General features: G+C 42.2%; 1 protein-coding gene and 1 long non-coding RNA gene across 2 annotated transcripts in view; one reads left to right on the top strand and one right to left on the bottom strand.

Moving 5' to 3' along the window:
- Positions 1-1,528: 1,528 nt before the first annotated feature.
- On the bottom strand, positions 1,529-2,301 carry LOC117527331. Its single transcript, XR_004565494.1, has 2 exons — positions 1,781-2,301; positions 1,529-1,695 (listed from the first exon to the last, which is right to left on the bottom strand). It is a non-coding gene; the product is annotated as an uncharacterized LOC117527331 (long non-coding RNA).
- A 16,225-nt stretch (positions 2,302-18,526) lies between these two features.
- The window catches only part of LOC117528234 (coiled-coil domain-containing protein 134-like), a 30,531-nt gene continuing 21,137 nt past the window's right edge, over positions 18,527-27,920 (top strand). Inside the window, exon 1 of the mRNA XM_034190833.1 lies at positions 18,527-18,789. Within this exon, the coding sequence (XP_034046724.1) occupies positions 18,634-18,789 (156 nt within the window). The 5' untranslated portion in view covers positions 18,527-18,633. The remainder of the gene's footprint in view (positions 18,790-27,920) is intronic.

Genomic DNA, 27,920 nt, shown 5'->3' with positions numbered 1-27,920 from the left:
CTCATCGATTTTCTCTGCCAGTTTGTTGAACGCCTCTGTCGCCGCTTTCACTAAGTCTCTGTGAAAATGTTCTGGACAACGGAGGGTCCTCACTGAATTTCGGTCAGTTAGTTCTTTGATGCTCAGTGCATCTGTCACACTGACTTTACACACAGTCATTCTTCCTTTCACCCACCCACACATTTTCTCACTTACTCTCTGCTTGTGTCGTGTCAGTTTGACATGAGCTTTGCTTGCTAATGTTGGACACAGACAGCATGGTCACGTCACATTAATAAGCAGTCATTAGAGTGTATACACTACTGCCACAAGTAGACCTTTTTCCACCAACAGGGAACAGACTTCATTCTGGTTTGCACACCAAACTTTGAACTGTTTGGAGCGTTTTCACCAAAAACAAGAGCTGTCAGAGATTTCTGATGCAGATCACCTCCAAATTTCAGTGGAGTCTTCCATGCCCTAATATCTGTGATGAAAATTTGGTGAGAATCCATGAAGTAGTTTTGACGTACTTCAAAGCCTATAAAGTGAAATGCTGAGCCACAATCTGGATCTGGATCACCTCCAAAATTCATTGGAGTCTTCCATGGCCCAATATCTGTCTGTGGTGAAAATTTCGTCAAATTCTGTGCAGTAGTTTTGACATAATCCTGCTATAACAGACAGACAGACAAATAAATAAATAAATATACGCCGATGATTTTATTACGTCTTTGGCAGATGTAATTAGCCATTTTTTAAATTATTTTTACTATTGCTATTATTATTATAACAAAGTAACACATTACTGTAATCATACTAGATTTGTCTGTAATGTGGTAATGAAGCATTACTGTTCTGAAGTCAGTGAATTTGACTGACTAGAAATGACTTTGTTTGAAATGACACAATAACACCCTAGAACGGGTGAAGAACTCCTTTGAGTATAAGGCTTTTTGTCTGCCGAAGTCCATTCCGATGGCATATGCAGGGGGACGGTGCAGGCTTTGAGGAAAAATAAGTCATAAAAAATGGAGGCAAAACATGTGACTTAAGTAGCTCTGTTCATTTTCCTGTTGTCGTGCTGCGTGCGGAAGTTAAACACCTACTAATGACTTTTTATAGAAGTAACTTGCTTAAATAACTGTCATAGAAATATCTAAAATGTGTGTGTGTGTATTAAATAGCAACTTTTTGGCAGACCTTTGTGCTAAAATGCTAAATAGGCTTTAACAATCGTTAATTAAACACGGCCATAGATCTCTTAGGCCTGTCCACACGGATACAAAACTATCTTTATTTTCAAAAATGTGTAAAACTGTAAAAATGTTTGATTGACGTTAAGAGAGAGGGGGACACAAACACACACATACACACACATGCTCCTTAGAACAATAGGAATTTAGTCTACCTGTGCAGTCCACAGAGATTTAAGGTTCGGCTGTAGGCTGTTTCAGTGCCTGGTGGTATGACCAAAAATTTCTATCACTGTGTTTTTCAAAATTATATCGGTTTTGCAGTATTTGACGGTATTTTTTTTTTTTTTTTTCAAGAAGGACTGGGTGTTAACCTTATTTTCTAATCATTTAGAGAATAATACCTGCAGTAAATTGGCTTGGAATGACATATTTTACTGCCATGAGGAGTGAATATTGTAGAAAAACATTAATGTCCATACTAGTATTGATGAAGTGTAGGAATCAGAATGCATGAGTGCTGCAGTCAAAATACTGAACACTACGCGCCTTTGAGTGACGTCTGGCTCATCTTTTCTCCTGCAGTGCCAACTTTACCTGCGGACGTGGAGGATGCAGATCGTAGTTTCATGCATTCTTGATATTCCAGGAGATGCTTGTGGCTGAGGGGGTGAAGCAAATTGCTTGTGTTGCCTCCTGCGGCTACAACTTTAGCCCGACAACATTTGCAGAATGTTGTTTGATCTGCGTCTGATTTTTTTAAAAGCTGAAGAACTTCCAAAAAACAGACACCGCTCCTCTTTTCAGTACAAGTTCTTCAGTTTCATTATTTACTCGTTCTGAAACTTCACTTTCTGAACTTTCACTGTGTTTATCCATTTTGTTCACCGCTCAATGACATCCGTACACTCAACACAGGCTGTGCTCTCACATGCCGCTTGTTTGGTGCAACTGCAAAACAGCTCCTTCCCAATGTCTGGCGCCGTGGCGCGACGTTCCACCGCTCTGCGTTTTCAATGTTTACGCTACACACTCACCGGTATTGGGGTATATAAAAAAATTCATATCATAAAAAAAACCCCCACCAGTATTCATTATGAACCAATATACCGCCCAGCACTAGGCTGTTTCTGCATAATGCAAAAGTAGCGAGTAAATGTAATGTGTTACTTCTATAAAGAGTAAAGAAGTAATGTATTACATTTTTTAAGTAGCAAGTTATGTGTAATACGTAACGACCCCAACACTGCAGCTGACTCACACCATAAAGAATATTCATTCATTGTCTATACCCGCTTATTCCAATTAAGGTTGGGGTGGGGGGGAGCTAGAGCCTATCCCAGCAATCATAGGGTGAGAGGTGGGGTACACCCTGGACAGGTCACCAGTCACAGGGCCACATATAGACAGACGAGCACAGTCTCACACACACACTCACACTTATGATCAATTTAGATTCACCATTTCACATGTTCCCCAATTCACCTTCATGTCCTTGGAAGTGGGAGGAAGCCAGAGCACCTGGAAGGAGCCCATGCCGACATAGGGAGAACATGTAAACTCCACACAGAAAGGACCAGGTGGGAAACGATCCCAGGACTTATTTGCTATGAGGCAACAGTTCTAACTACTAAACAGTCATGCTGCCCCCCCCCCCCCCCCCGATTACGTAATGGTATATACAATTATAATACTGCAACACTGATTTACATGCAGAAGAACCATTAGAGAGACCGTGATAAAATATTGACAATCACCATGTCTGTAATGACAACAAGTATGCTAACAAAAATGGTGTCGCAGACTCAACAATCCCCCCTAAAAATTGGTCCACCCTGCCACCACTGTGCATGCGTCATTTTGGAGCTCAGCAGCTCATCTAAGACAGTCTTTTCACCCAAAGCGATCAAATGGATTAATGGGATTATTAACCATCAGATGACAAAGTAAAACCTCTGAAATCATTCTAAAGTCAGTTTTAAGCAGAAACAAGGCGACACTCTGTGACGCTTTGAAATGACCAACGCACAGTGAACGCATCAGCTAGCAGCTCATGTAGCTGTGGCACTGTGTTCACTTCCTCCGTCTTTTATGATGAAATAATGCTGAATTTATGTGGAAATGATTGTTGCACAAAAGCTTCAGATATCTGTCGCTGAGATGGATGATGACTGGAGTGCAGTTTGAAGCAGAAACAAGGTGATAATCGGTGAACCGCGGCTAATGACGCATGCACAGTGAAGGCAGGGCGGACCGATTTTTAGGGGGGACTGTTCAGTCGGCGACACAGGTGAGAGTACCCCCCCCCCCCAAAAAAAAACAATAAAACAGAAAACATGTTCTATAAAGGAGGTGCTCACGATGATAGTAGTAATCATATAAATATTCAGAGTTCCATCCATCCATCCACCCATCCATTTTCTTCCGCTTCATCTGGGATCAGGTCGCGGGGGCAGCACCTCAAGCAAAGCCGCCCAGACCTCCCAATCCACACACACCTCCCCCAGCTCCTCCAGGGGAACCCCGAGGCGTTCCCAAGCCAGCTGAGAGATGTAGTCCCTCCAGCGTGTCCTGGGTCTTCCCCGGGGCCTCCTCCTAATGGGGCATGCCCGGAACACTTCTGCCGCGTTCACACCGGGTGCAATCAGACGCTACAAATTCGTGTGGGTCGCCAGGCGACGGACGTGCCTCCTTCTCCCGGTGTGTCGCTCTGCTTTTGCTGCGAAAATTCGCCCCGGTGCGTCATCAAATAGGAGGAGCTTCCATTCCGCTCGCCGGCTCCGGTTTTCAGTCAAGTTAACATGACGGACCTTGATCACACGGAGCGAGTTGTTGTGGAAAGCTCCCAATACAGGGAGTATTTGCTGCAGGAGCTGCGTCTGGATGACAGCTGCTTTCAGCGGTCTTTCCTCCTCTGCGAGACCCAGCTTGAGGACCTCCTGTCCCGTTCACGCGCGCACATGTAAACAATAAAAAAAAAAAAGAAACTCTGCTGCCTGCTGTGGACTGCAGTTTGCTCTTCCACCAAAAAACTCTGTCATAATTGTATTTAGAAACCAGTCACCATTTGTTTTATTATACATCTGTGTAGTTAATAAGTAAAATAATCTCCACAGACGATTCACTCGCGCGCGCACGTAAAATAAAAGGAGAAAGAAACTCCACTCCCCACTGCTGTGGTGCTGCTGCTCGCTCCAAAAACTCTCTCATGATTGTGAAATAAAGGACAAAAGAGACATAAGTCCTGCTCACAGGCTGCTACCAGATACAGGACATGTTCACATCCTCAGTCAAACTCCAGACATCTCCACGTCACTACATATTCAGTCCCTGATTGGTCATCGCGGCGCGACGAGATGAAAAAGTTCAGATTTTTCAACTTGGGGAGTAGGGCAACGCGACGTGACGTGACACAATATCGCACCACAAACGTGCAAAACGCTCAAAATCGCTTCACTCGCGTCACTTCACTCACGTCGCGCTGCGTGGTTTGGCGCCAAAATGCGTCCTTACATAGGGATTACATGGCAACCTGTGGCTACAGTCGCTCACGTCGCGCCCGGTGTGAACGCGGCTTTCTACAGCGAGGCGTCCAGGGGGCATCCGGAAAAGATGCCCGAGCCACCTCAGCTGGCTCCTTTCAACTCCGAGCTCCTCCCGAGTGACCGAGTTCCTCACCCTATCTCTAAGGGAGCGCCCAGCCACCCTGCGGAGGAAACTCATCTCGGTCGCTTGTACTTGCGATCTTGTTCTTTCGGTCATGAGCCAAATCTCATGACCATAGGTGAGGGTCGGAACGTAGATCGATCAGTAAATCGAGAGCCTTGTCCATTTGGAGTTTTACATGTTAATTAGCATATAAAGTAAGTGTGAATTACATGAATGTACGTATGTATGAGGATACGCTGTAAATCTAAGTGCAGGGAAACACAGTTATCATCACATGTATACATGACTGAGAAGTTGCATCTGTGCCACATGGCCCCCAAACTGCAGGTGTGGCCCCACTGGCACGCTGAAGGCCTGCAGCCCACATAGTACAGAGCACCCCTCCCCCTGCACCACAACGAGACCAGTGCCATGCACTACCAATTAAAGAGAGACGACCACAGACCAGCCAACCCCTGTGAGGGTGCACCCAGCCACCTGGCATGGCAAGAATAAGTGAAGTCACATTGAAACCCTACAGAGATAGTGGGCCGATGCCCCACCCAGGACCGCCCATCAGGGCACAAGTCGGAGGCACCCTCAAATAAAGTACTTCTTAACCTGAGAAGTTTGTTCACAGGTGAAACCAAAAAGTAGCTAGGTTTTCAGTAGCAGCTGTGAGCCTTGTGTGATGTTGTCTTTGATTACACTGGTTCTGCTCAAACCTTGTGGAAATGTGGGTTCATTGACTAGATGGTACCAAAGTGTAAATAACCCTTAATGGTACCAATTTAAAAACCTGTTTCCTGTTGGTGGAAAAGTACTATCAGTGCCAACATCTGGCCAGTTCTGGTTCTGTGTTCAGGTCAGAACAAAAAGACCTTTGGTCCATTTATTCATTTTTTTTAAACAATATGTTTATTGATTTTTTTCATTTTAAAATAACAAAAATGCACAAAACACTGACCACACAGATGCTTACAGATGACAGAGAGAAAAAAAATAGTAATAATAATAATAATAATAATAATAACAATCAATTGTCAAGTCACAATAGAAGTTACTTGTTTTTCAAAAACTCAGTCAAGGGTCTCCAGATGACCTCAAAGTCCTCAGCCTATCCTCTTAAAATATAGGTCAGTCTTTCCAGTGCAAAGCAAAATGCCATTTCTGTAATCCAGACTTTTAATGGAGGAGTGTCCACACTTTTCCAAAATAAAGCAATTGTTCTTCTGGCCTGCAGAAGTCCATAATCAACCAGCGTGGCTTGTTCTTTATAACCAAGTCTTTGGGGTATAAACCTAAAATGCAAAGTGTTGCATGAAGGGGAATCTTCACACCAACTATGGACGAAAGGGTCTGAGTCACAGATTTCCAAAAGTCCTCAATTTTCCAACAGTCCCATAAACAGTGAAACAAAGTACCTTTATCATTTGTACACTTATTACAGAGGTGAGGAGTGTCAGGGGCCCATTGATGTAATTTGACAGGAGTAATATATGTTCTCATTAACCATTTATATTGCAATAAACGCAATCTAGTATTAACAGTTTGTTTTTGAGCTTTAAGACAAACTTTCTCCCAATCAGAAATGTCAATATTCTCTTGAGTATTAGTGATCCATGCATCCAATCTATCTTTACTTGTTTCGTTATCATGTAGCACATTCTCTATACTAGATAAAGGAGGTTCATAGGAAATGCCACTTTTGAGCTTTGATGACATAAAATGTTTCAGTTGTAAAAACTTAAAAAAATGCTTATTTGTAATTTAAAATTTCTGACACAATTGATGAAATAGCAGAAGTTCACCATTCACATATATGTCACCATAGTGCTCGCACCTTTTTGTGCCCATAATTTGAATCCCCCATCTGCTCTCCCTGCTTTGAAGGCTGTGTTACCCCATATAGGAGAGAATTGTGAGAGCAATGGGGTATCTCCAATCTGTTTGTGTGCTTTGTACCAAATATCAATAGCATTCTTTAAAAATGGGTTATGAGTAATTCTCTTCAAAGTCTTAGGTTCAGCTGAATATAAATATTGTTTTATAGAAAGATCTGGGATTGTCTCTTGTTCTATTGCTACCCAAGCTGGGGGTTCCTTTGAGAAGTAAAACACTGCGGAACGTAATTGAGCAGACCATTTAAAGTTTGGTAATTGTAACCCTCCGCTTTCATAAGGCATATAAAGCAGCCTCAATCTTAATCTAACCTTTTTATTATTCCAAATAAAGTTTAGAAGTATTCTATTAATATCTTTGAAGAATGATTCTGTTAGTAAAAGAGGTATTGACTGAAAAAGATACAAATACTTTGGCAAGATTGTCATTTTAATGTTTATACGCCCAATTATTGATATTGGCATTGTCATCCATTGTCTAGTAATTGCTGCACCTCCAATATTAATGGATCATAGTTTCCGATATTTCCGATATTGGGAGCAATTTTGACACCTAGATAAGTAAACCCTTCTCTTGCATTCAAAAAAGGAGTTTGTACCACCGGATTAAGTTGTTCTTCATCATTTAAAAATAAGATGGAAGATTTTGTATCATTAATTAAGTAGCCCGAGAAGCTTCCAAAAAGTTTTATGTGTTTTATTAAATTTGGTAGACTTGTGGATAGGTTGGTTAAGAATAGAATTACATAATCTGCGTGAAGAAATATTTTATGATCAATTTCACCTATTTGAATGCCTGACAGGCCCATATTATTACGCATAGACATAGCCAATGGCGCCAAGGCTAAAGTAAACAGCATTGGAGAAAGAGGGCAGCCTTGGCGTGTGGACCTTTCTAAGTTGTGGCATTCGTAAGAATACTAGCAGTTGGATTTGTGTATAAAAGTTGTATCCAGTTGAGATAGCTGCTTCCAAAGCCAAACTGTGGGAAGACGCTAAATAAGAACGGCCATTCAATTCAATCAAAAGCTTGGCGGGCGTCCAGTGACAGTAGTGCAGTGTCCCTGGATCCCGCCTTCTCATTAATAATATTCAACACCCTTCTTATATTGTGGAAGCCTTGTGTATGCTTAACAAATCCACTTTGGTCACTGTGTATCAGATTTGGTATATATTGCTCTAAACGTAACGCAAGAACCTTACAGAGTATTTTGGTGTCGCAGCCCATCAAACTTACTGGTCTGTATGAAGAACATTCTGTAGGTGACTTATTAGGTTTTAGGATTAAAGTAATTAAAGCCAATCTGAGCGATTGGGGTAAAATTCCTCTATCATATGATTCAAGATACATGTCTAATAAGGGGATATTAATTGTTTTTCAAATGCTTTATAGAATTCTATAGTTAAGCCATCTGGCCCTGGGGCACGATTTGTATTAATATTTTTAATGGCTGCTGATATTTCTTCCACAGTAAGTTTTGTTTCTAAATCTGATTTGTCGTCATCTGTTAGTGTTGGAAAAACAAGAGAGAAGAAAAGTTTCTCGTTCACATGAAACTCGAGGGCATTCTGATTTATAAAGATTTTCATAAAATTCCCTGAAGCTATCATTAATTTGTTGGGGGTCAACAGTTAAATTACCATCAGACTTCTTTATAGTATTGATCGCTCGTTCCGTCTGCAATTTCCTAATTCTCCATGCCAAAAGTTTTCCTGCCTTTTCCCCCTGGGTCATAATAGGATTGCTTAAGCCACAGTAAACTTTTTGCAGCTTTTTCTGTAGACAATTTATTATATTTGCTCCTCAAAAGAAGTAGCTCTTTTTGTTTGATCAGATCATCTCCTTGATCCAAATCATGTTCCAATGATTTTATTTGTCTCTCTAGGTCACACATTTCAGCTTTTTGTTGTTTAGATTTTGAACTTGTGTAGCTAATGATTTCACCCCTTATGAAGGCTTTGAATGCCTCCCACCTTGTGCTAGCGCTGGTTTGATTGGTATTCAAATCAAAGTAAAGATCAATTTTACTTTTAATGTGTACAACAAAGTCCTTATTTTGAAGCCAGATATTTTTAAAATGCCAATTACTGGGGCCGTGAATGAATTTTTCAATGTGTATGTTCATACTAACTGGAGCATGGTCACTAATAACAATGCCATCATACCAACAATCCATGATTTTGGATAATAAATTTTGTGATACAAGAAAGTAATCAATTCGAGATCGAGATTTCTGAGGGCCGGAATAGCATGAAAACTGCCTTTTACTTGGATTGAGATGCCTCCAGATCTCCACCAGATTCAGATCTCCGCAATATTGATTGAGAAGCTTCCTTGTTTTTAATTTAGAGGGATCAGAACCTGTGTTACAGTCCAGAATGGGTTGTACGGTGCAGTTAAAATCTCCTCCAATTATATAAGACCCATATAGAGTAGACAATGTAAGGAATAGATCATTGAAAAAATTAGGATTGTCTTCATTTGGGCCATAGACACAAACAAGGTTCAAAGAGAGAGAGAAAAGATTACCCTGAACTATTATGTAGCATCCTGCATTATCTTGAATTATATTATTGATCTGAAAAGGTATTGTTCTATGAATAAGGATTAATACACCCCTTGCATAATTATTATAAGTCGAATGCATCACCTGCCCACACCACCGGTTTTTGATACCTTTTATTTCTGATTTTGTGAAATGACTTTCTTGAAGAAAAATTATTTTAGAATTGAAAAGTTTTAACCTATTCATAACCTGTTTTAATTTAGTAGGTTGTCTTAGACCCCTGACATTCCAACTTGTTATTTTCAAATCAACAAGTTTTTTACTGTCCATTCATTTGTAAAATGCACGTAGATAAAAATGACTTGAGGAATCATATTGTCTGTGTGGCAAACATTACAGAACAAAAACACCCAAAAACAAACAACAAATAACAGCCAAAAAAGGGCTATTAAACCCCCCATCCCTTGCTCTAAAGTGAAAAAATGGGGGTACACCAATCCACACTAGGGGGAGTGGTTTAACTGTAAAAAAGCAAAAAAGGCCAGTGGTTTCTGCCAACCCGCACATTAAAAAAAATGAAAAAATGAAAAATCTTACCCGGATACTTTTTAAGTTCCCTAGTTCTCTATACCCCTCGTCTTAAAGAAAAATAATAATGAGAGTATTTTTTTTCTTTTTCCCCCCGAAAATAATTAAAAATAAAAATGTAATAAATTTAGCAAAAAAAAAAAAAAAAAAAAAAAAAAATTAAAATAAATAAATAATAAAATAATAATAAAAGTCTTCTTTGTCTTTCGGCTGTTCCCGTTAGGGGTCGCCACAGCAGATCAATCGTTTCCATCTCACCCTGTCCTCTGTATCTTCCTCTGTCACACCAACCACCTGTATGTCATCTCTCAGCACATCCATGAACCTCCTCTTTGGTCTCCCTCTTCTCCTCCTGCCTGGTGGCTCCATCCTCAGCATCCTTCTCCCTGTATACCCTGGGTCCCTCCTCTGCACATGTCCAAACCACCTCAATCTCACCTCTCTGACTTTGTCTCCCACCTGAGCTGTCCCTCTGATATGTTCATTCCTAATCTTGTCCATTCTTGTCACGCCCAAAGAGAATCTCAACATCTTCAGCTCTGCCACCTCCAGCTCTGCCTCCTGTCTTTTTGTTAGTGCCACTGTCTCTAAACCATACAACATAGCTGGTCTCACTACTGTTTTGTAAACTTTCCCCTTCACTCTTGCTGATATTCTTCGGTCACAAATCACTCCTACCACCTTTCTCCACCCACTCCACCCTGCCTGCACTCTCTTCTTCACCTCTCTACCACACTCTCCATTACTTTGAACAGTTGACCCCAAATATTTAAACTCATCTACTTTCACCACTTCTACTCCTTGTAACTGCACTATTCCACTGGGCTCCCTCTCATTCACACACATGTACTCAGTCTTGCTTCTACTGACGTTCATTCCCCTTCTCTCCAAAGCATATCTCCACTTCTCCAGACTAGACTCAACTTGCTCTCTACTCTCACTACAGATCACAATGTCATCTGCAAACATCATAGTCCATGGGGACTCCTGTCTGATCTCATCTGTCAACCTGTCCATCACCACTGCAAACAAGAAAGGACTCAGAGCTGATCCTTTGTGTAATCCCACCTCCACCTTGAATGAGTCTGTCATTCCGACTGCGCATCTCACCGCTGTCACACTATTCTTGTACATGTCCTGCACTACCCTAACATACTTCTCTGCCACTCCAGACTTCCTCATACAATGCCACAACTCTTCTCTTGGCACCCTATCATAAGCTTTTTCTAAGTCCACAAACACACAATGTAACTCTTTCTGTCCTTCTCTGTACTTTTCCAACAGTATTCTCAGAGCAAACATTGCATCTGTAGTGCTCTTTCTCAGTTTGAAACCATATTGCTGCTCACAGATCTTCACCTGTTTTCTAAGCCTAGCTTCTACTACTCTTTCCCATAACTTCATGCTGTGGCTGATCAGCTTTATGCCTCTGTAGTTACTGCAGCTCTGCACATCACCCTTGTTCTTGAAAATAGGAACCAGCACACTTCGTCTCCACTCCTCAGGCATCCTCTCACTTTCCAAGATTTTATTAAACAATCTGGTTAGAAACTCTACTGCCATCTCTCCTAGACATTTCCATGCCTCCATTGGAATGTCATCTGGACCAACTGCCTTTCCACTCTTCATCCTCTTCATAGCAGCCCTCACTTCTTCCTTGCTAATCTCTTTTACTTCCTGATTTACTCTCACCACATCATCCAGCCTTTTCTCTCGCTCATTTTCTTTATTCATCAACTCTTCAAAATATTCCCTCCACCTTCTCAGCACACACTCCTCACTTGTCAGCACATTACCATGTGCATCTTTTACCACCCTAACCTGCTGCACATCCTTTCCAGCTCTGTCCCTTTGTCGGGCCAATCGGTACAAGTCCTTTTCTCCTTCCTTACTATTCAACTTCTTGTACAGCTCACAATATGCCTTTTCCTTTGCTTTTGCCACTTCTCTTCTCGCCTTACGCCGCATCTCCTTGTACTCCTGTCTACTTTCTTCATCTCTCCGACTATCCCAAAACTTTTTCGCCAACCTCTTTCTCCTTATGCTTTCCTGGACCTCTTCATTCCACCACCAAGTCTCCTTGTCTTCCTTCCACTGTCCAGATGTCATACCCAGTACTGCCCTAGCTGTCTCCCTCACCACATCTGCAGTACTTTTCCAGTTGTCCAAAATTGCTTCCCCTCCAACTAGTGCTTCTCTCACCTGCTCGCTAAATTTCACACAACAGTCTTCCTCCTTCAGCTTCCACCATCTGATCCTTTGTTGAGCTCTCACTCTCTTCTTCTTCTTTACCTCTAAAGTCATCCTACAAACAACCATCCTATGCTGTCTAGTGACACTCTCCCCTGCTACCACCTTACAGTCTGTGATTTCTTTTAGCTTGCATCTCCTATAAAGAATGTAGTCCACCTGTGTGCACCTTCCTCCACTCTTATATGTTACCCTGTGCTCCTCCCTTTTCTTAAAGTAGGTATTCACCACAGCCATTTCCATCCTTTTTGCTAAATCAACTACCATCTGTCCTTCTCCATTCCTATCCTTGATACCATATCTACCCATTACTTCCTCATCACCTCTGTTCCCTTCACCAACATGCCCATTGAAGTCTGCTCCTATCACCACTCTTTCATGCTTGGGCACACTCTCCACCACCTCATCTAACACACTCCAGAAATCTTCTTTCTCCTTCATCTCACAACCTACCTGTGGGGCATATGCACTGATGATATTCATCATCACCCCTTCAATTTCCAACTTCACACTCATCACCCTGTCAGACACTCGCTTAACCTCCAACACACTTTTAACATACTCTTCCTTTAAAATGACCCCAACACCATTTCTCTTCCTGTCCTCACCATGGTACAACAACTTGTACCCACCGCCGATGCTCCTGCTCTTACTTCCCTTCCACTTGGTCTCTTGCACACACAATATGTCTACCTTTCTCCTCTCCATCATATCAGCCAGCTCTCTCCCTTTACCAGTCATACTACCAACATTCAATGTCCCCACTCTCATTTCCACCCTTCTAGTTTTCTTCTTCTCCCGCTGTTCGTGGCAACGTTTTCCTCCTCTTCTTCGTCGTCTTCGCCCAGCAGTAGCCCAATTTCCACCGGCACCCTGTTGGGCAATAGCACCAGTGGCGGACGTTGTTAACCCGGGCCGCGACCGATCCGGTATGGGAATTCGATTCTGAGTCTGCATAGTTGGGTTGGCTTGTTTTACACCGGATGCCCTTCCTGGCGCAACCCTCCTCATTTATCCGGGCTTGGGACCGGCACTCAGAATGTACTGGCTGCACACCCCATGTGGCTGAGTTAATAAAATAATAATAAAAGTCATGGTAACAATTCCAATGCTAATATTAATACTATTACCACCACCAATTATAATAACAACAAAAATCTAAAAAGATAACATGAGATGTCCATCTTGTCAGATAGAAGAGTATACTATTAAAAATAAGTATGAATAACAGTTTGGCACATTCAATGTAGAATCAAGTCTTATGTTAAATGTATATTAAAGAAGAGTTGTGCCATGCAAAACAAAACCTTTGTCCATTTAAAAGTCAGAGGGGTACAGTACCAGGGGGAAAAGAGATTCATCTGTCTCACCACACAACCATCAGATGTTCTTTTGATAGAAGTCCTCTGCTTCTTTTGGCATCGCAAAAAGATGAATTCTTCCTCCGTGTAGGATTCTCAGCTTGCAGGGGTTAATGTGAAATCCGCGGAAAAGACCCTTGTCAACATATTTCTTCCTTACTGCGTTGAATTCGGAGCGCCTACGCATGTCTCAGCTGACAGGTCTGGGATGAATAGCAGCTTGTTCTCTCCGTGGAAGATGTCCTTCTGTCGTGCGGCGCAGAGAACAAACTCTCGGTCTTGAAACATCAGAAAGCGTATAAGCACAGCTCTGGACTGACCTGGTCTCGGTCTACCCAGAGCGCGATGCACCTGCTCAAGAGTGAAACTCCTGTCAGCACTCAGTCCCAGCCACTGTGGCAACATGGTTTTCACAAACTCAAACAGCGATTGACTTCCCTCTGCCATTTCTTTCAGCCCGAAAAGGCGGATATTCGTACGGTGTCCTTGATTTTCTAAGCCCTCTGCTTTTGATTCCAAATAAGTAATACGTTTAGCAGTGCTAGCCAAGTCCACTTTAGCAACTCCCAGGTCGTCCTCTAAAGACGATATACGGTCTTCAGTTTCAGTAACACGTGCAGTGTTAGAGGCAATGTTTGCCCTCGCTTCAATCAGACTCTGCTTCAAAGCATCGATAGAGTTGTTCATATCTCCAAGTCGCACATTAGTAGTCTCAAGCTTGGTACCGAAGTCGGCACGGATAGCCCTTAGCTCCGCTAGCACAGATGCTATGTCCGCCATGCTACCTGTAGTTATCTTGTGTTCCTCTTCTCGTATCGGGCTAGTTCTTGGCTTCTGTGAGCTTCGAAGATGACCTGGCAATTCACTGGTGGTAGCTGCAGTTGTTGTAGACATCTTAGAAAGTTGTTTTGTTCTGGTTATCCGGGTTTTTGTAAGATTTAGTGTGAAATTAGGCAGAGCCTAGTGCTAATCCAACATGCTTGTTCGCTGCTCAACAGCGTCCCCTTCTTTGGTCCATTTATTTATACTTAAGCATTCATATTCATATAAGCATTCATTCATGTGACACACATGCTTCTAAAGTATGATCATTCGTTTTATGATTATATAAAAATAGCTCAAAAAAATGCCCCATCTGGTATCATTAAAGAAAGTCATAATTAGCTCAGTTAGCTGCTTTAATCACATCCACCAAAATGTATCAGGATCTTTTTTTATTATGAAAAACATTTGCACATTCACTCACTCATCTTCAACTGCTCACTCCAATTAAGGGTCACGGGGGGCTGGAGCCTATCCCAGCAGTCATAATGCATGAGGCAGTGGTACACACCCTAGGCAGGACGCCAGTCAGTCACAGGGCTACATATATAGATAAACACATTCACATCAGCACACACTCCACCTAACCTGCATGTCTTTGGATGTGGGAGGAAGCCGGAGCACCCGGAGGGAACCCACACAAACACGGGGAGAACACGCAAACTCCACACAGAAAGGCCACAGGTGAGAATCAATCCCATGACCTTCTTGCTGTGAGGCAGCAGTACTAACCACTAAGCTGCCCTGAATAACATTTCTGCCAAGTTTAATAATATTTGTTTTTATTTCTTTCAAAAGAGGCAGGAGATGAATTATTGTTGTCATTTTTTTAAACATCTGTTGGCCACCCATATATAAAGGTAAAGTAAGTGCGCGCACACACACACACACACACATTTTTTGCTCACATCAGCTTTGTTGCTCCTTAACATCATGTTTTCAGACATGTGGGAGATGTGTCCATCTGTCTGTCTGACTTTGCAGAGAAATCAAGCGGCTATTCCACCACACAAATACATATGTTATAAAACAACAAAAGAAAGAGAGAGAGAAAAAAAAGCCCATTACTGGTGTTAAAAGAAGTCATTTGGGAGTTTGTTTTGTTGTGTGAATAAAATGCAGATTACTTGTTTCCTAAGTAGCGGTGTTGCTACTCTGCTGTGTTGTTAAAACTGCGAGGATTTACTGAATGGCTGAATAAAGGCAGTAATAAAGAAAAGTTGCAGATTCTGAGAATTTCATGAAGTGGTTATTGTGGAGCGACGCAGCACTACGATAATCAGATGCAGAAACATTTCTGCCTTTGTCTTAAATGATCACGATTGATTTACTGTGAAACTGGTGATGTGAAGAGACCATAACAATAACCTTTTTTCTACACTCGTCATGAGAGGGAGGAGATGTATGATGAAGTGGTGTGGTCTGTCTGTAGGTTGTCTTGCAACATGTGGTGGGTTTGAATGAAATCGTCACCTTCAGAACCAACCCAGTGTTGTTACTGTATGCACGTGCCATTGTTACAACCTTAACCTTGTTTTCAAGCTCACACACAGTTGCTGAAGATAAGCCTGTGTTTTTATTTATTTTTTTTTTTAATTGGAGTGGTGAGCCGTCTGTGCTTGTGAACCACTGTAACTCTCAGCAGGTACAATGATATAGCTGAGTGCGCAGTATTACTACTGGGTAATGTAGTTCTGACATTTGACATTGACCACAAGATGACCTTGTTTTATGGATATGAAAAACATAGAAAACATCAGTAAGCTCACCTTGATGGGTGCTATTTTGTCAACACCATAACTGCTCATCCGGCTGAAAGTCATGTCATGGTGCAGCATCCATCATCCATAATTGTTTGTAAAATATTGCTTCTCCTACAATTATGATCTGATTTGTGTCAAACTTGCATCCAATGTTCTCCAAATTACGCTGGATCAAAGTTGTACTCAAGGTCAAGTTCAACATCAAAGATAAGCTTATACAGTCACTTAAATGATGTCAGGAAATTGAAACCCTGACTTGACAGAATGTGTGCGATACAAGCTGCAAACTGGGAGTTGGACCTGTTGTTGTTGACTTTTTGGCTATTTTGAGCGGGTGTCACCACTGTTGATGTAGCACAGAGCTGCATTGGAATTTGGCACAAGTATTATGTCCTTCTTGACACAACACAAGTTTTACCTGGAGAAACAAACACATCCCCTCTTCCGAAGAGGTCTCCATCCAAGTACTAACCAAGACCCACCCTGCTTAGCTCATGAGAGCTGACAGGATCAGGCTTACACAGTGCAGACTGGCTATTGAGAGATGGACCTGTACCACTAATTCCACTGCTGTTCAAGACTCAAAGCCATGACCTGAAAGTGGAAGTATTGCTTAATTTTCCAATATTTGTCAATTACACATACACAGTAAAATAGTTTATTTTACTGTGTATAAACAGACCTGTTGGGCTCTTCAGTACATCGGTTGACCAGTTTATTATTTTGGGTGTTTCATGACAAAATATTTACTATCATCAACATATAGTACATACAACCAACTAATATGACAGAGCAACTAGTTTGACAGCAACTAGTATGCAGAGCACCTAGTATTGCATAGCAACTATTGCAACTAGTATGGCAGAGCAACTAGAACAACTAGTATGACATAGTAATTTGTATGGCAGAGTGTGTGTGTGTGTGGGGGGGCGTTTAATGATTTTTGTGAACATGCTTAGATCGCTAGTTTCTTTTTAGATTAGCTGAGTCATTTTGATATGTTCTATAAGCAGGGGTCACCAGCTCTACTCCTGGAGATAACTTCTGGTCTAATCACAGCTAATTATGTCAGTCAGGAATCCATATATTAAAAGCCAAGTGGCCTCTGTGTGTGTGTACGAGTATGTGTGTGTGTGTGTGTATGGCTTCAATCACAGACAAACAGGGGAGAGCTGACATTTGCCGTTTGGTATGCTTATGTGTTTTGGGTCAAGGATGAATGCCGCCAAAACGGAACATTGACAGTACTAACATTTTTGGAGAAATTACAGATATTAGGTAATAACAGCGAACAATGGACATTGACAATTACATTCTGGACTCACACGCCATTCCAGCAGGGGGCGGTAAATCATCTATATATTAAAAGCCAAGTGGTCTCTGTGTACGTGTATGCATGCATGTGTGTAACTTCAAACACGGACAAACAGGGTTGAACTGACATTTGACGTTTGGTGTGCTTATGTGTTTTGTGTCAAGGATGAACCCTGCCAAAACGGAACATTGATAGGAGCAATATTTTTGGAGAACCTACGGATATTAGCTAATAACAACCAACAATGTACATTGATAATTACATTTTGGACTCACACACAACTCTAAATCATTACAGAAACTTTGCATAATTTATTACCACCCTTGAAAAATGTCAGCTACCTATTTTATACAAACTACCCAATCTAGAGCCCGTGGATCCCCACAGGCAATATGCTAGTTTGGTTTAAAAACAAAGAAACAATGCCATAGTTGGTTCCTTTGTGTTTGATAACAATCTTCTCCTGTGATGTCTTAACCTTCTTATGTTTTATTATTTATTATATTATATATACCTTTTTCTTGAGCTGCTTGGGTGGGTAGGGAGAGTTCCCATGAGATAAAAAAGCTTTTTTAACCTACCATCCCTGGTTCTCAAGACCAGGCACCTAAGTGGCTCTACTCTACTCTTTTCTACTCTCCTATTTTACTCTTCCTTTTTAGATGTTTAGATATACCTTTGTATACTGGCATAGTTCCACCTTAGAATTGGAATATAATGTAAAAGATATACCTTACTGAATTTTCATGCACATTAAAATCCCCAAAATGTAATGTCTTGTTACTAAAAGTTTCCATAATGTTAGTCATGTCTTTCTCTAGCAATCATCACTAAAGAAGCCTAACCGTGTAGGGCGGAGGCATGAGGAAATGAGTGAACAAGGAAGTGATTCGAGTGTGCAAGCAGAATGAACAGAACAACCGCTGCAGATACCATTAAAACTCATGTACATAAACTGATGATAAAATATGTTGGCAACCTTTTTTTTTTTTTTTTTTTTTTTTAGCAAAGTCACCAACGAATCAGTTTTATAAAATATTAAAAGAAAAAAGAAACCACATAAAATGAAATGGAACGGAACACGCCTCCACGCTGCTCTGTGTGTGTGTGTGTGTGTGCGTGCGTGTGCGTGTGCGTGCGCGTGCGTGTGCGTGTGTGCGCGGCTCTGTAAACCATCCGTGTGGAAACGGCGTCCTCCCGCGCTGGTACCGCCCCCGCTCGCTGTCATTCGTCCGGGGAGAAGCCTACCGCTGCCGGTGCGGTCGTGGCGCTGGCGGAGTGGAGCAGCGAGAGCCGCATGTAAATGAGCGCAACCTCCGCGTGTCGGTGTCACCTGAGGATCCACGGGGGAAATTTTGCTCTCACGCTTTCCTCCACGGAAGCTGACCTTCAACGTTGCGTGGGGAGAGAAAGGTTAAAAGCCAGAATATTTGAAGCGACCGTCGCCCGCCTCTCCGCGGTGAGTGATCGGGGAGTTGTGCGGTCGGATGCCCGTTGAGGAGCTGTGCTAGCCGGTCAGCACGCCGCCGGAGGAGCCAGTTTGTTGAACAGTTTTAGTCCTGAAAGCTCAGCTCTTGAGGAAAGCAGCTTTGTACCGTGGGGGTTTGTGTTCGTGTTGTATGTCTTATGTCACAGTTTGTTAATCAACACTTAATTGTCTTAGAACGAGCCCAGTGCCAGAGTTAACTGCTTAATGTATCAGGTTTCAGTTAAGCTCCTGGTGTTCATGCACGTTCTTCTCAGTGTGAGTGATGATGACCATGTATCAGTCTGTGGACCTCAGACCTCCAGAGCAGATCCTCTCCTGATCCACATCCAGCTGTCTGATCGGAATCTTGATTTCTTAGGAAACACTTTAGTTTTTAGTGTCATGTCACATTTGATAGTGTCAGGGAGGTGGTCAATGCCCCCCTACACCCCCCCCCCAAACACTTTTCATAAAAAAAAAAAAAAAAAGTTAAGGCATAGGCACAGCTGGGTGGTAGTTTTTTTGTCCGGGGGGTTGCATTTAAACTCCTGAAAAGTTCCACACACAATGAAGGCAGAAATAAGACTTTTGATGCTTTATTTCAAACAATTTACTTTTTTGAAAGGTGTGACACAGTACATTAACCAATTGCTTTGGACAGTCATTCAGTGGCCTGGTGTCGCAGACTGAACAGTCCCCCCTAAAAATTGGTCCACCCTGCCTCCAGTGCGCATGCGTCATTTCAGACCACAGCAGCATGACAGAGATGGAGTCTCTTCACCCAAAGCGATCAAATGGATTAATGGGATTATTAACCATCAGATGGTAAAGGTAAAACCTCTGAAATCATTCTGAAGTCAGTTTTAAGCAGAAACAAGGCCGTTTTAAGCAGAAACGAGGCAATATTCTGTGACTCTTTGAAATGACCGACGCGCAGTGAACGCATCAGCTAGCCAGCTCATGTAGCCGCAGAGGTCTGATCGCTTCCTCTGTCTTTTATGATGAAATAATGCTGAATTTATGTGGAAATGATTGTTGTACAAAAGCTTCAGATATCTGTCGCTGAGATAGATGATGACTGGAGTGCAGTTTGAAGCAGAAACAAAGTGATAATCCGTGAACCGCAGCTGATGATGCATGCGCAGTGAAGGCAGGGCGGACCGATTTTTAAGGGGGACCATTCGGTCTGCAACACTGGTTTTTGTTTTTTCCCCTCAAAATTCTATTCAGAACACCCCATAATGACAACATGGAAAGAGTTTTTTAAATGTATTTATTTATTTTTGCAAATTTATTGAAAATAAAAAACTAAGGAATCACTTGTACGTAAGTATTCACATACTTTGTTGATGTACCTTTGGCAGTAATAGGGCACCGTAGTCTCGTTTGAACCCTGCGAAAAGTGTTTTTTTTCTTTCTTTCTTTCCCCAGTGGAGAAGGGAAGACGACGCAAATGGGAGACGTCGGGTCAGTAAGTAAGTGTTAGCCTACACAGCTAACCAGCTTAGCTGTGTTCTCTCGCCTGCAAAACGGCCTCAACATGTTTGTGCTCCGGGTCATAAACAAACCGCAACACATGTCCACTGTTATGTGTCGGACGCAGCTCGGAGAACCGACCAGCGTTTGAAGGACCCAGTATGAAATAAGCAGAGCACGGTACAAAGGCTAACTGAATTTAATACATAACAGTGATACATAAAAAACAAAGTGCGGTCTGGCGTGGTGCGCTCCCAGCAGCGCTAACGGTCCGGAGCCAGAAGCTGTTCGGTCCCAAGGACCCCGCCGACACCCCCCAGGTGGCCGCAACAAACCGAGTCTGTGAAAGAAGGAACCATTATGTGAGTCCACACTCTACACACAGAGAGAACACTTAAAGGTGTACAAACAGCAAACACTTCCTGGCTTGATTACTAATCAGCTTCCCAACCTGCAGGCATGGAACATCCAGTTCACAAAACTCCACTGCTGTGGAAGCCGATACATGACTAACGTACAGCTCAATATAATAAGGTGTGAGGGACACCACATTTACTGACTGTATAAATGTTAGTCACAAAATCTAACGTACCTCAGGAAGTGTGCTGACGAGCGTGAGACCTCACCCCCTCCTCTTTCACAGACCGTGCATCAAACCTGGACGTTCTCTGCATCCACTGATGATGAGATGGCTCCCGAGACGACGATCTCACCCGTCTGGTCACAAGGTCGAGTCTCTGGCAAATACACACTGTGCACTCCAGTCTTAAATGCCACCATGTTCCAATCCATGCAGATGCACCACAGCTGTGAGTCCTGATGAGCCGCAGGTGATCAGCCTCAGGTGATCAGGGTGAGGTCCTGATAAACTCAGCAACACAGCCACTCAGTTCCAAATGAAAGCCACCTGGAAGGAAAAACAAAAGACAGAAACAAAAAGGCAGCCAGGCCCCCCAGCCATACAACATCCACTTTCCCACCGCGTCATCACTTTTTCTTTGCATTTTCACTTTGTTTATGTGTAATTTGCCCAACAACTCAAAGAAAATGCCATGGTTTTTCCCCCCAAAAGTAGAGAAATTACATCATATGCATCATATTTTACCCCTTTAGCGCCCGCCCACAAATGAGACTGCGGTGCCCAATTACAGCCTCAAGTTTTCTTGACTGTGATGCTCAAGCTTGGCACTATCTTTGGACAGTTTTGCCCATTCCTCTTTGCAGCACCTCTCAAGCTTCGTCAGGTTGGATGGGGAGCGTCGGTGCACAGCCATTTTCAGATCTCTCCAGAGATGTTCAGCTGGATTCAGGTCTGGGCTCTGGCTGGGCCACTCAAGAAATTTCACAGAGTAGTCCTGAGGTCACTCCTTTGATATATTGGCTGTGTGCTTAGAGTCATTGTCCTGCTGAAAGATGAACGGTCGCCCCAGTCTGAGGTCAAGAGCGCTCTGGAGCAGGTTTTCATCCAGGCTATCTCTGTACATTGCTGCATTCATCTTTCCCTCAGTCCTGACTAGTCTCCCAGTTCCTGCCGCTGAAAAACATCCCCACAGCATGATGCTGCCACCAGCATGCTTCACTGTAGAGAACGTGCCTCAAACATGACACCTGGCATTCACACCAAAGAGTTGAATCTTTGTCTCATCAGACCAGAGAATTCTGTTTCTCATGGTCTGAGAGTCCTTCAGGTGCCTTTTGGCAAACTCCAGGTGGGCTGCCAAGTGTCTTCCATCTGGGCACTCTACCATACAGGCCTGATTGGTGGATTGTTGCAGAGATGGTTGTCTTTCTGGAAGGTTCTCCTCTCTCTACAGACGAATGCTGGAGCGCTGACAGAAGGTGACCATCGGATTCTTGGTCACCTCCATGACTAAGGCCCTTCTCCCCCGATTGCTCAGTTTAGATGTGTGGCCAGCTCTGGAAAGAGTCCTGGTGGATCTGAACTTCTTACATTTACAGATAATGGAGGCCACTGTGCTCATTGGGACCTTCAAAGCAGCAGAAATGTTTCTGTACCCTTCCCCACATTTGTGCCTCAAGACAATCCTGTCTTAGAGGTCTGCAGACAATTCCTTTAACTTCATGCTTGGTTTGTGCTCTGACATGCACTGTCGACTGTGGGACCTTATATGTAGACAGGTGTTTGTCTTTCTATTCAACTGAATTTACCCCGGGGGACTCCAATGAAGCTGTAGAAACATCTCAAAGATGATCAGTGGAAACAGGATTCACCTGAACTCAGTCTTGAGCTTCATGGCAAAGGCTGTGAATACTTATGTACATGTGATTCCTTAGTTTTTCATTTTTAATAAATTTACAAAAACTAAAAAAATGAATCCGTTTTGGAATAAGGCTGTAACACAACAAAATGTGAAAAAGTGAAGCGTTGTGAATACTTTCTGGATACACTGTAATTGAAATTAGAACTGCAACAATTAATTGATTATTAAAATAATCAGTAACTGTTTTGATAATCAGTCATTTTGAGTCTTTTTTGATTCTGAAATGTGAATATTTTCTGGTTTATTTTTCTCGTTGCTTTGGTCCTATCTGGCAAGCTTTCTAGGAAACTGGGTATCTTTGGACTGTGGACAAAACAAAGACATTTGAAGCCATCACCTTTGGCTCAGGATAACACTGATCAACATTTTTCACCATTTTTTTGACATTTTGTGGCCCTAACAACTAATCAATTAATTGAGAAAATAATTGATCAATTAATCAGTTGATCTTTAACTGCAGCCCTAATTTTTTTCTTTTGTTGATTAACCAAAGAGAAATAGGGGAAAATATAATTAGAATTATATCTGTTGGGGAGCTCCAAGGAAAAAAGGAGAAGTTGGAGATAAATGCTTCTCTGTGTAACAATGCTCTGCTTCTCCTTCACTGCATGCTGGAGAGAAATCAATCAAATTATATTCATAAAGTGCTTTCAAGAACAAAGTGCTTTACAGTTTAAAATAGAATCAGAAATCTGAAACACACGGAACAGGAACATCGCAAAATTCATAAACCAGAAGCTTTTGCTTTCGTGCAATGTATAGCATAATCCAAAGATTAAATTAAAAACCAAATGCACTGTTGTAAATGTGAGAGAAAAGATATGTTAGAAGCCTTGATTTAATGATTTCAGCAGAGTTAGTTCGCCTAATATTGGCTGGAAACTTAGCCACAGAACTGGAGTCCAGTAGGCAGAAGTTTTACAACCCGCCAGCTTCTCCATCTCGTGACGGACACTCAGCAGGCCAGCATCTTGAGACCGTAGAGCACGTGGCAGAACATACTTTTAGGCTTAGAACGTTCATATTGCAGTGATATGTCCGCAATATCTCTGTTCATTATTATGTTATGTTTTGGCAATTCCAAGAGTATTTTTTATATTAAAATAAATGTACCCTGTAAAAAATGATAGCCCCATTAAGTTAAGTGAACTTATGTCTTTTCATTTCATTCAGCTTTTGAGTATCTGTTATTCCCCCTCCAGTCTGCTGCACCTCCCGTCGGGATTTTGAGATGTTTTTTTGGAGTCGGATTTTAAATCGAACCATTTCTCTTTCGTTATTTCCTGCAGAAGTACCTCCACCTCTGAAATGCCACAGGTCTTTTTTTTCTCTTTGCCTGCTGCGTTGAAATTTATTTTCCTTTTGTTTTCGGCATTTTGTTTCCTCTCTATGAAATCTGCGTCTGCTCATGGCAATGCAGTTTCATGCCCTTTTATGTGCATTGAGGGGCTTTTACGTATGCTAATCATGTGTTAATTAGGTTTACCAGGCAAACGCTTTCAGTTTACGAGGAGATGGGATTCAACTGTGAACAGTTCTGCAGTTTAAGAACACATTGATGAATCTGACATAGAATTTTCTTAAGAACGTTCATAGGGACAGTTTAAGAAGAAACCTAAGGAGATTCTCAAGAAGCTATTGAAGAGCCTCATTGCTTTCAAAAGATACTCAAGAGTCAGGGTAAAACTCCTGGTTTGGTTCATGTCATTGTTTTTTATTACTGTGTGGATCATTTTTCAGATCCGCAAAAAAAAAAAAAAAAGTGGGGGAGGCACACATAATTTGATGGCAGAAGCTGTCTACTTTTAACATGCTTTGTTCATATAAATGCTGCTTTGATTTCACTACATCTCTGCATGGAGATTTACATAATTATAACAACTCACTGATAATAAATCTATATTTGACACTAATATAAAAACTTAGCAGTTAATATGCGGTTCATAAGCATGCTGATCCATGGGGGATCTATATGGATCATGGATCAACCATGGTCCATTACACCATGACTCGAGATGCTTCAAACACTGAATGTAATGCTTCAAGAAATAATTCATTGTTTTGAAGTGCATAAAATGCTAAATGAAACATTTGTTTTCGAAACAGACAAACTGTTTCAAAACACAAAACTGAATCACAAAAGTGTTTCAGTTTCTGCTCCAAAAAAAATGATACACTTTGAGGAACTTAAAGCACTAAATAAAACACTTTCTTAAGTGTTTTATTTAGTGCTTTAAATTCATTGTTTAAAAATGTATGGGAGAATTTTTATTTTTATTTTGAAATGATACTTTAAAAATGGCGTAGAGACTGGCTTTCTATTTTGAAATTACTGGAACCCAAATTAAACAATCCAGTGTTTCCAAACACTTGAAATACTACAATAGTGACATCTAGTGGACAGTGGGGTCCCCTCCCCAAGTGAATTAATACCTATGCCGCTGCAGATAGGTGACAGACCTGATGAATTGAGCTTCAGTAATATTGGGGTGAGTGTTTTTGCACCGCAAGATATTTCACTTGGAGTTTGATTAGATATAATCTGTTGTCTGACCAAAGCTGTAACCTGGATCTCCCACTCGGGAAATCAAATTTCAACCTCTGCGCCACAAGATACTTGTTGGCAGAGAGGAAAAATATCCTCCGGCCAAGAGCTTTATATGAGCTTACACAGTTTCAGCAGGAACGACTCTGCCCTCAGACCTTCCCATCCAGATCCATCCCGCCTGAGCCAGCTGACACAGTGACAGTCCAAATTTGAACCAGGCTCATCCACCTTGAATACTGAACATCTGTCAGAGAGGAAATCGATGTAGCTCAGGATTCACTGGGGGATATGAAGGCATGTTGGAGGGTTGAGATGTTTTATTTATGCTACATGAATCTGTAGGTGTTGTACACCTGCGTCAAGAAAGATGGGGAAGTAAGGATTTCCTTGCAGCTGCGACCACGGGCAGCAGTGGCACAGGTGGAGAGGATATGAATGGATCCTTTGCAAGGTCTCATTTTGCTCTAAGTAGTCAAATTACTTGAAATGAACACCTCCCACGAGATTACCATCGCTACGGTGTATACGTCACTAGTCTTATAGTCTCTCATGTTTGGTCACGGCACAGAGAAACGTAATCTGATCTTAAACCTTGAGTGCTTCACCAGGAGCATTTTCTGTGTCATTCTAAAACCGATCGTGCTGTGTAATTAAAGCTGCCTTCATACAGTTAATGGAAGCATTTAGACTCGTTTCTGTACTGGCCATGCTACATTAGAGATGATTGATACACCTTTAATGTCCTCTTGTGCAACATCTTAAAGCCTCTGCTCTCTGCTGTATTGCACAGATGCTTTACCAGCTGCTGGTTATACGTGTTGACTGCATTAAATTGTGCCAATGGCAATAAACTTGTTTCTCATAAATACTTGTCAGAGCTACATGGCTGCCTGCTTAGAAGTATTTGGGAACATCAAATAGTGCAGCGAGTTGCTGCCACAGGAGAAACAAGGTCCGCCTTCCTCTGCTGTTATCTAGAATTATTGAGGCTGTCGACCAGCACTTATGGATATTTAGTGCGGATTTTCTCAGAAAGCTGGGAAGCTGCCCAAAAGATGTTCGCAGAAGGGCCCTAATTGAACATAGTCTTCGTGCAGCTGTGTGCAGAAGGAATTTCTGCTGATGGTGTAAGAAAAGGTTTGGCACTGTCTTAGAATAAAAAATAGTATGTGACCACAGAAAACCATCTGAAGGCAAGAAGCTGCAATAGAAGCAAGATTGTAGGTGTTTTGGTCATGCTCGACTTCCCCAGTCACATCAGGATACCTTTGAGTAATCCCCGGAGAACTACTGAGCATTCTGGTAGTTAACATACTGCTAAATAGGGATGCAGTGGTGCATCTCCCTTGCGGTTCGGTACGAGTCACAGTATATTTCTGTCAGGTTTCCTCATATACGAGGTCTGTGATAAAAGTAACGGACCTTATTATTTTTTTCAAAAACCATATGGATTTGAATCACGTGTGATTACATCAGACATGCTTGAACCCTCGTGGGCATGCGAGAGTTTTTTCACGCCTGTCGGTTACGTCATTCGCCTGTGGGCAGTCTTTGAGAGAGGAGTGGCCCACCCTCTCGTCGATTCTTTTCATTGTTTAGGAATGGCTCAGAGACTGCTGCTTTGTTTGATAAAATTTTTTTCAAAACCTGTAAGGCACAACTGAGTGAACACCATTCGATAAATTCAGCTGGTTTTCGGTAAAAATTTTAACGGCTGATGAGAGATTTTGGTCTGGTAGTTTCGCTTTAAGGACGGCCCGCGGCGCCTGACGGCGATCTGTGCTTCTAGGCGGCAGCGTCTCGCCGTTTCAAGTTGAAAACTTCCACATTTCAGGCTCTGTTGACCTAGTAAGTCGTCAGAGAACAGAGAACTTTCAGAAGAAGTCGGCATGAGGAGTTTATTCAGACATTCCATTGTTAACGGACATTTTGTAATGAAAGAACGTGCGGGCAGAGTCGCATGTCGGGCCGGACCCGACTGCGGGGGGTCGCGACAGGAAAAACCTCCATTGGAAACCTTAACGGGCAAGTTGGAACATGCCCAAGCTGTTAAACAATTTCTCAGTTACTCACTTGTTGAAAGCCATCAAAAGCCGCCTGAATTTTACAAATGGTTTTCAACACGGAGGTGTTTTTCCTGTCGCGGCGCACACACATTCGCCGAGTCGTCACGGAAACGACTCGGCGAATTTGCGCGCACGTCTTTCATTACAAAATGTCCTTAAACAGTGGAATGTCCGCATAAAGTCCTCATGCCGGCCTCTTCTGAATCTTCTCTGTTCTCTCACGACGTCCTGGGTGAATTAAGCCTTAAATTAGAATGTTTTCAGGTCGAAACAGGCCGACGACGGCGCCTGGAAGCGCTGCGCGACATCCCGCTCCGTGGGAAGTCCTTACAACAACAGAAACACCCCATAATCTGTCATCAGCCGTTAAACTTTTCACCGAAAACCAGCTTAATTTCTCGAATAGTGTCCACTCGGATATCCCTCACAGGTCCAGAAAAAATGTTGATAAAGCAACGTGCGCCGTCCGCAGCGGCTATTCAGAGAAAGAGATTCCGACGGGCGGGGTGGAGCACTCCTCACTCAAGGCCTGCCCACAGGCGAATGACGTCACCGACATGCGTGAAAAAACTCACGCATGCGCACGAGGGTTCAAGCTTGTCTGACGTAAAAACATATGAATCAAATCCATTTATTTTTTGAAAAAGATAAAAAGGACCGCTTTTTTCATCACAGACCTCGTACGTATGTAACAAAAGACACTAAATTAAAAATATGACTTAAATTTTTCAACAGTTGGCTTGAATAGCT

The sequence above is a fragment of the Thalassophryne amazonica genome, chromosome 16 (genome assembly GCF_902500255.1).
Source record: "Thalassophryne amazonica chromosome 16, fThaAma1.1, whole genome shotgun sequence".
Lineage (NCBI taxonomy): Eukaryota > Metazoa > Chordata > Actinopteri > Batrachoidiformes > Batrachoididae > Thalassophryne > Thalassophryne amazonica.
Note: the sequence above shows the minus strand (reverse complement) of the source record. Positions and strands in the feature narration are given on the sequence as shown.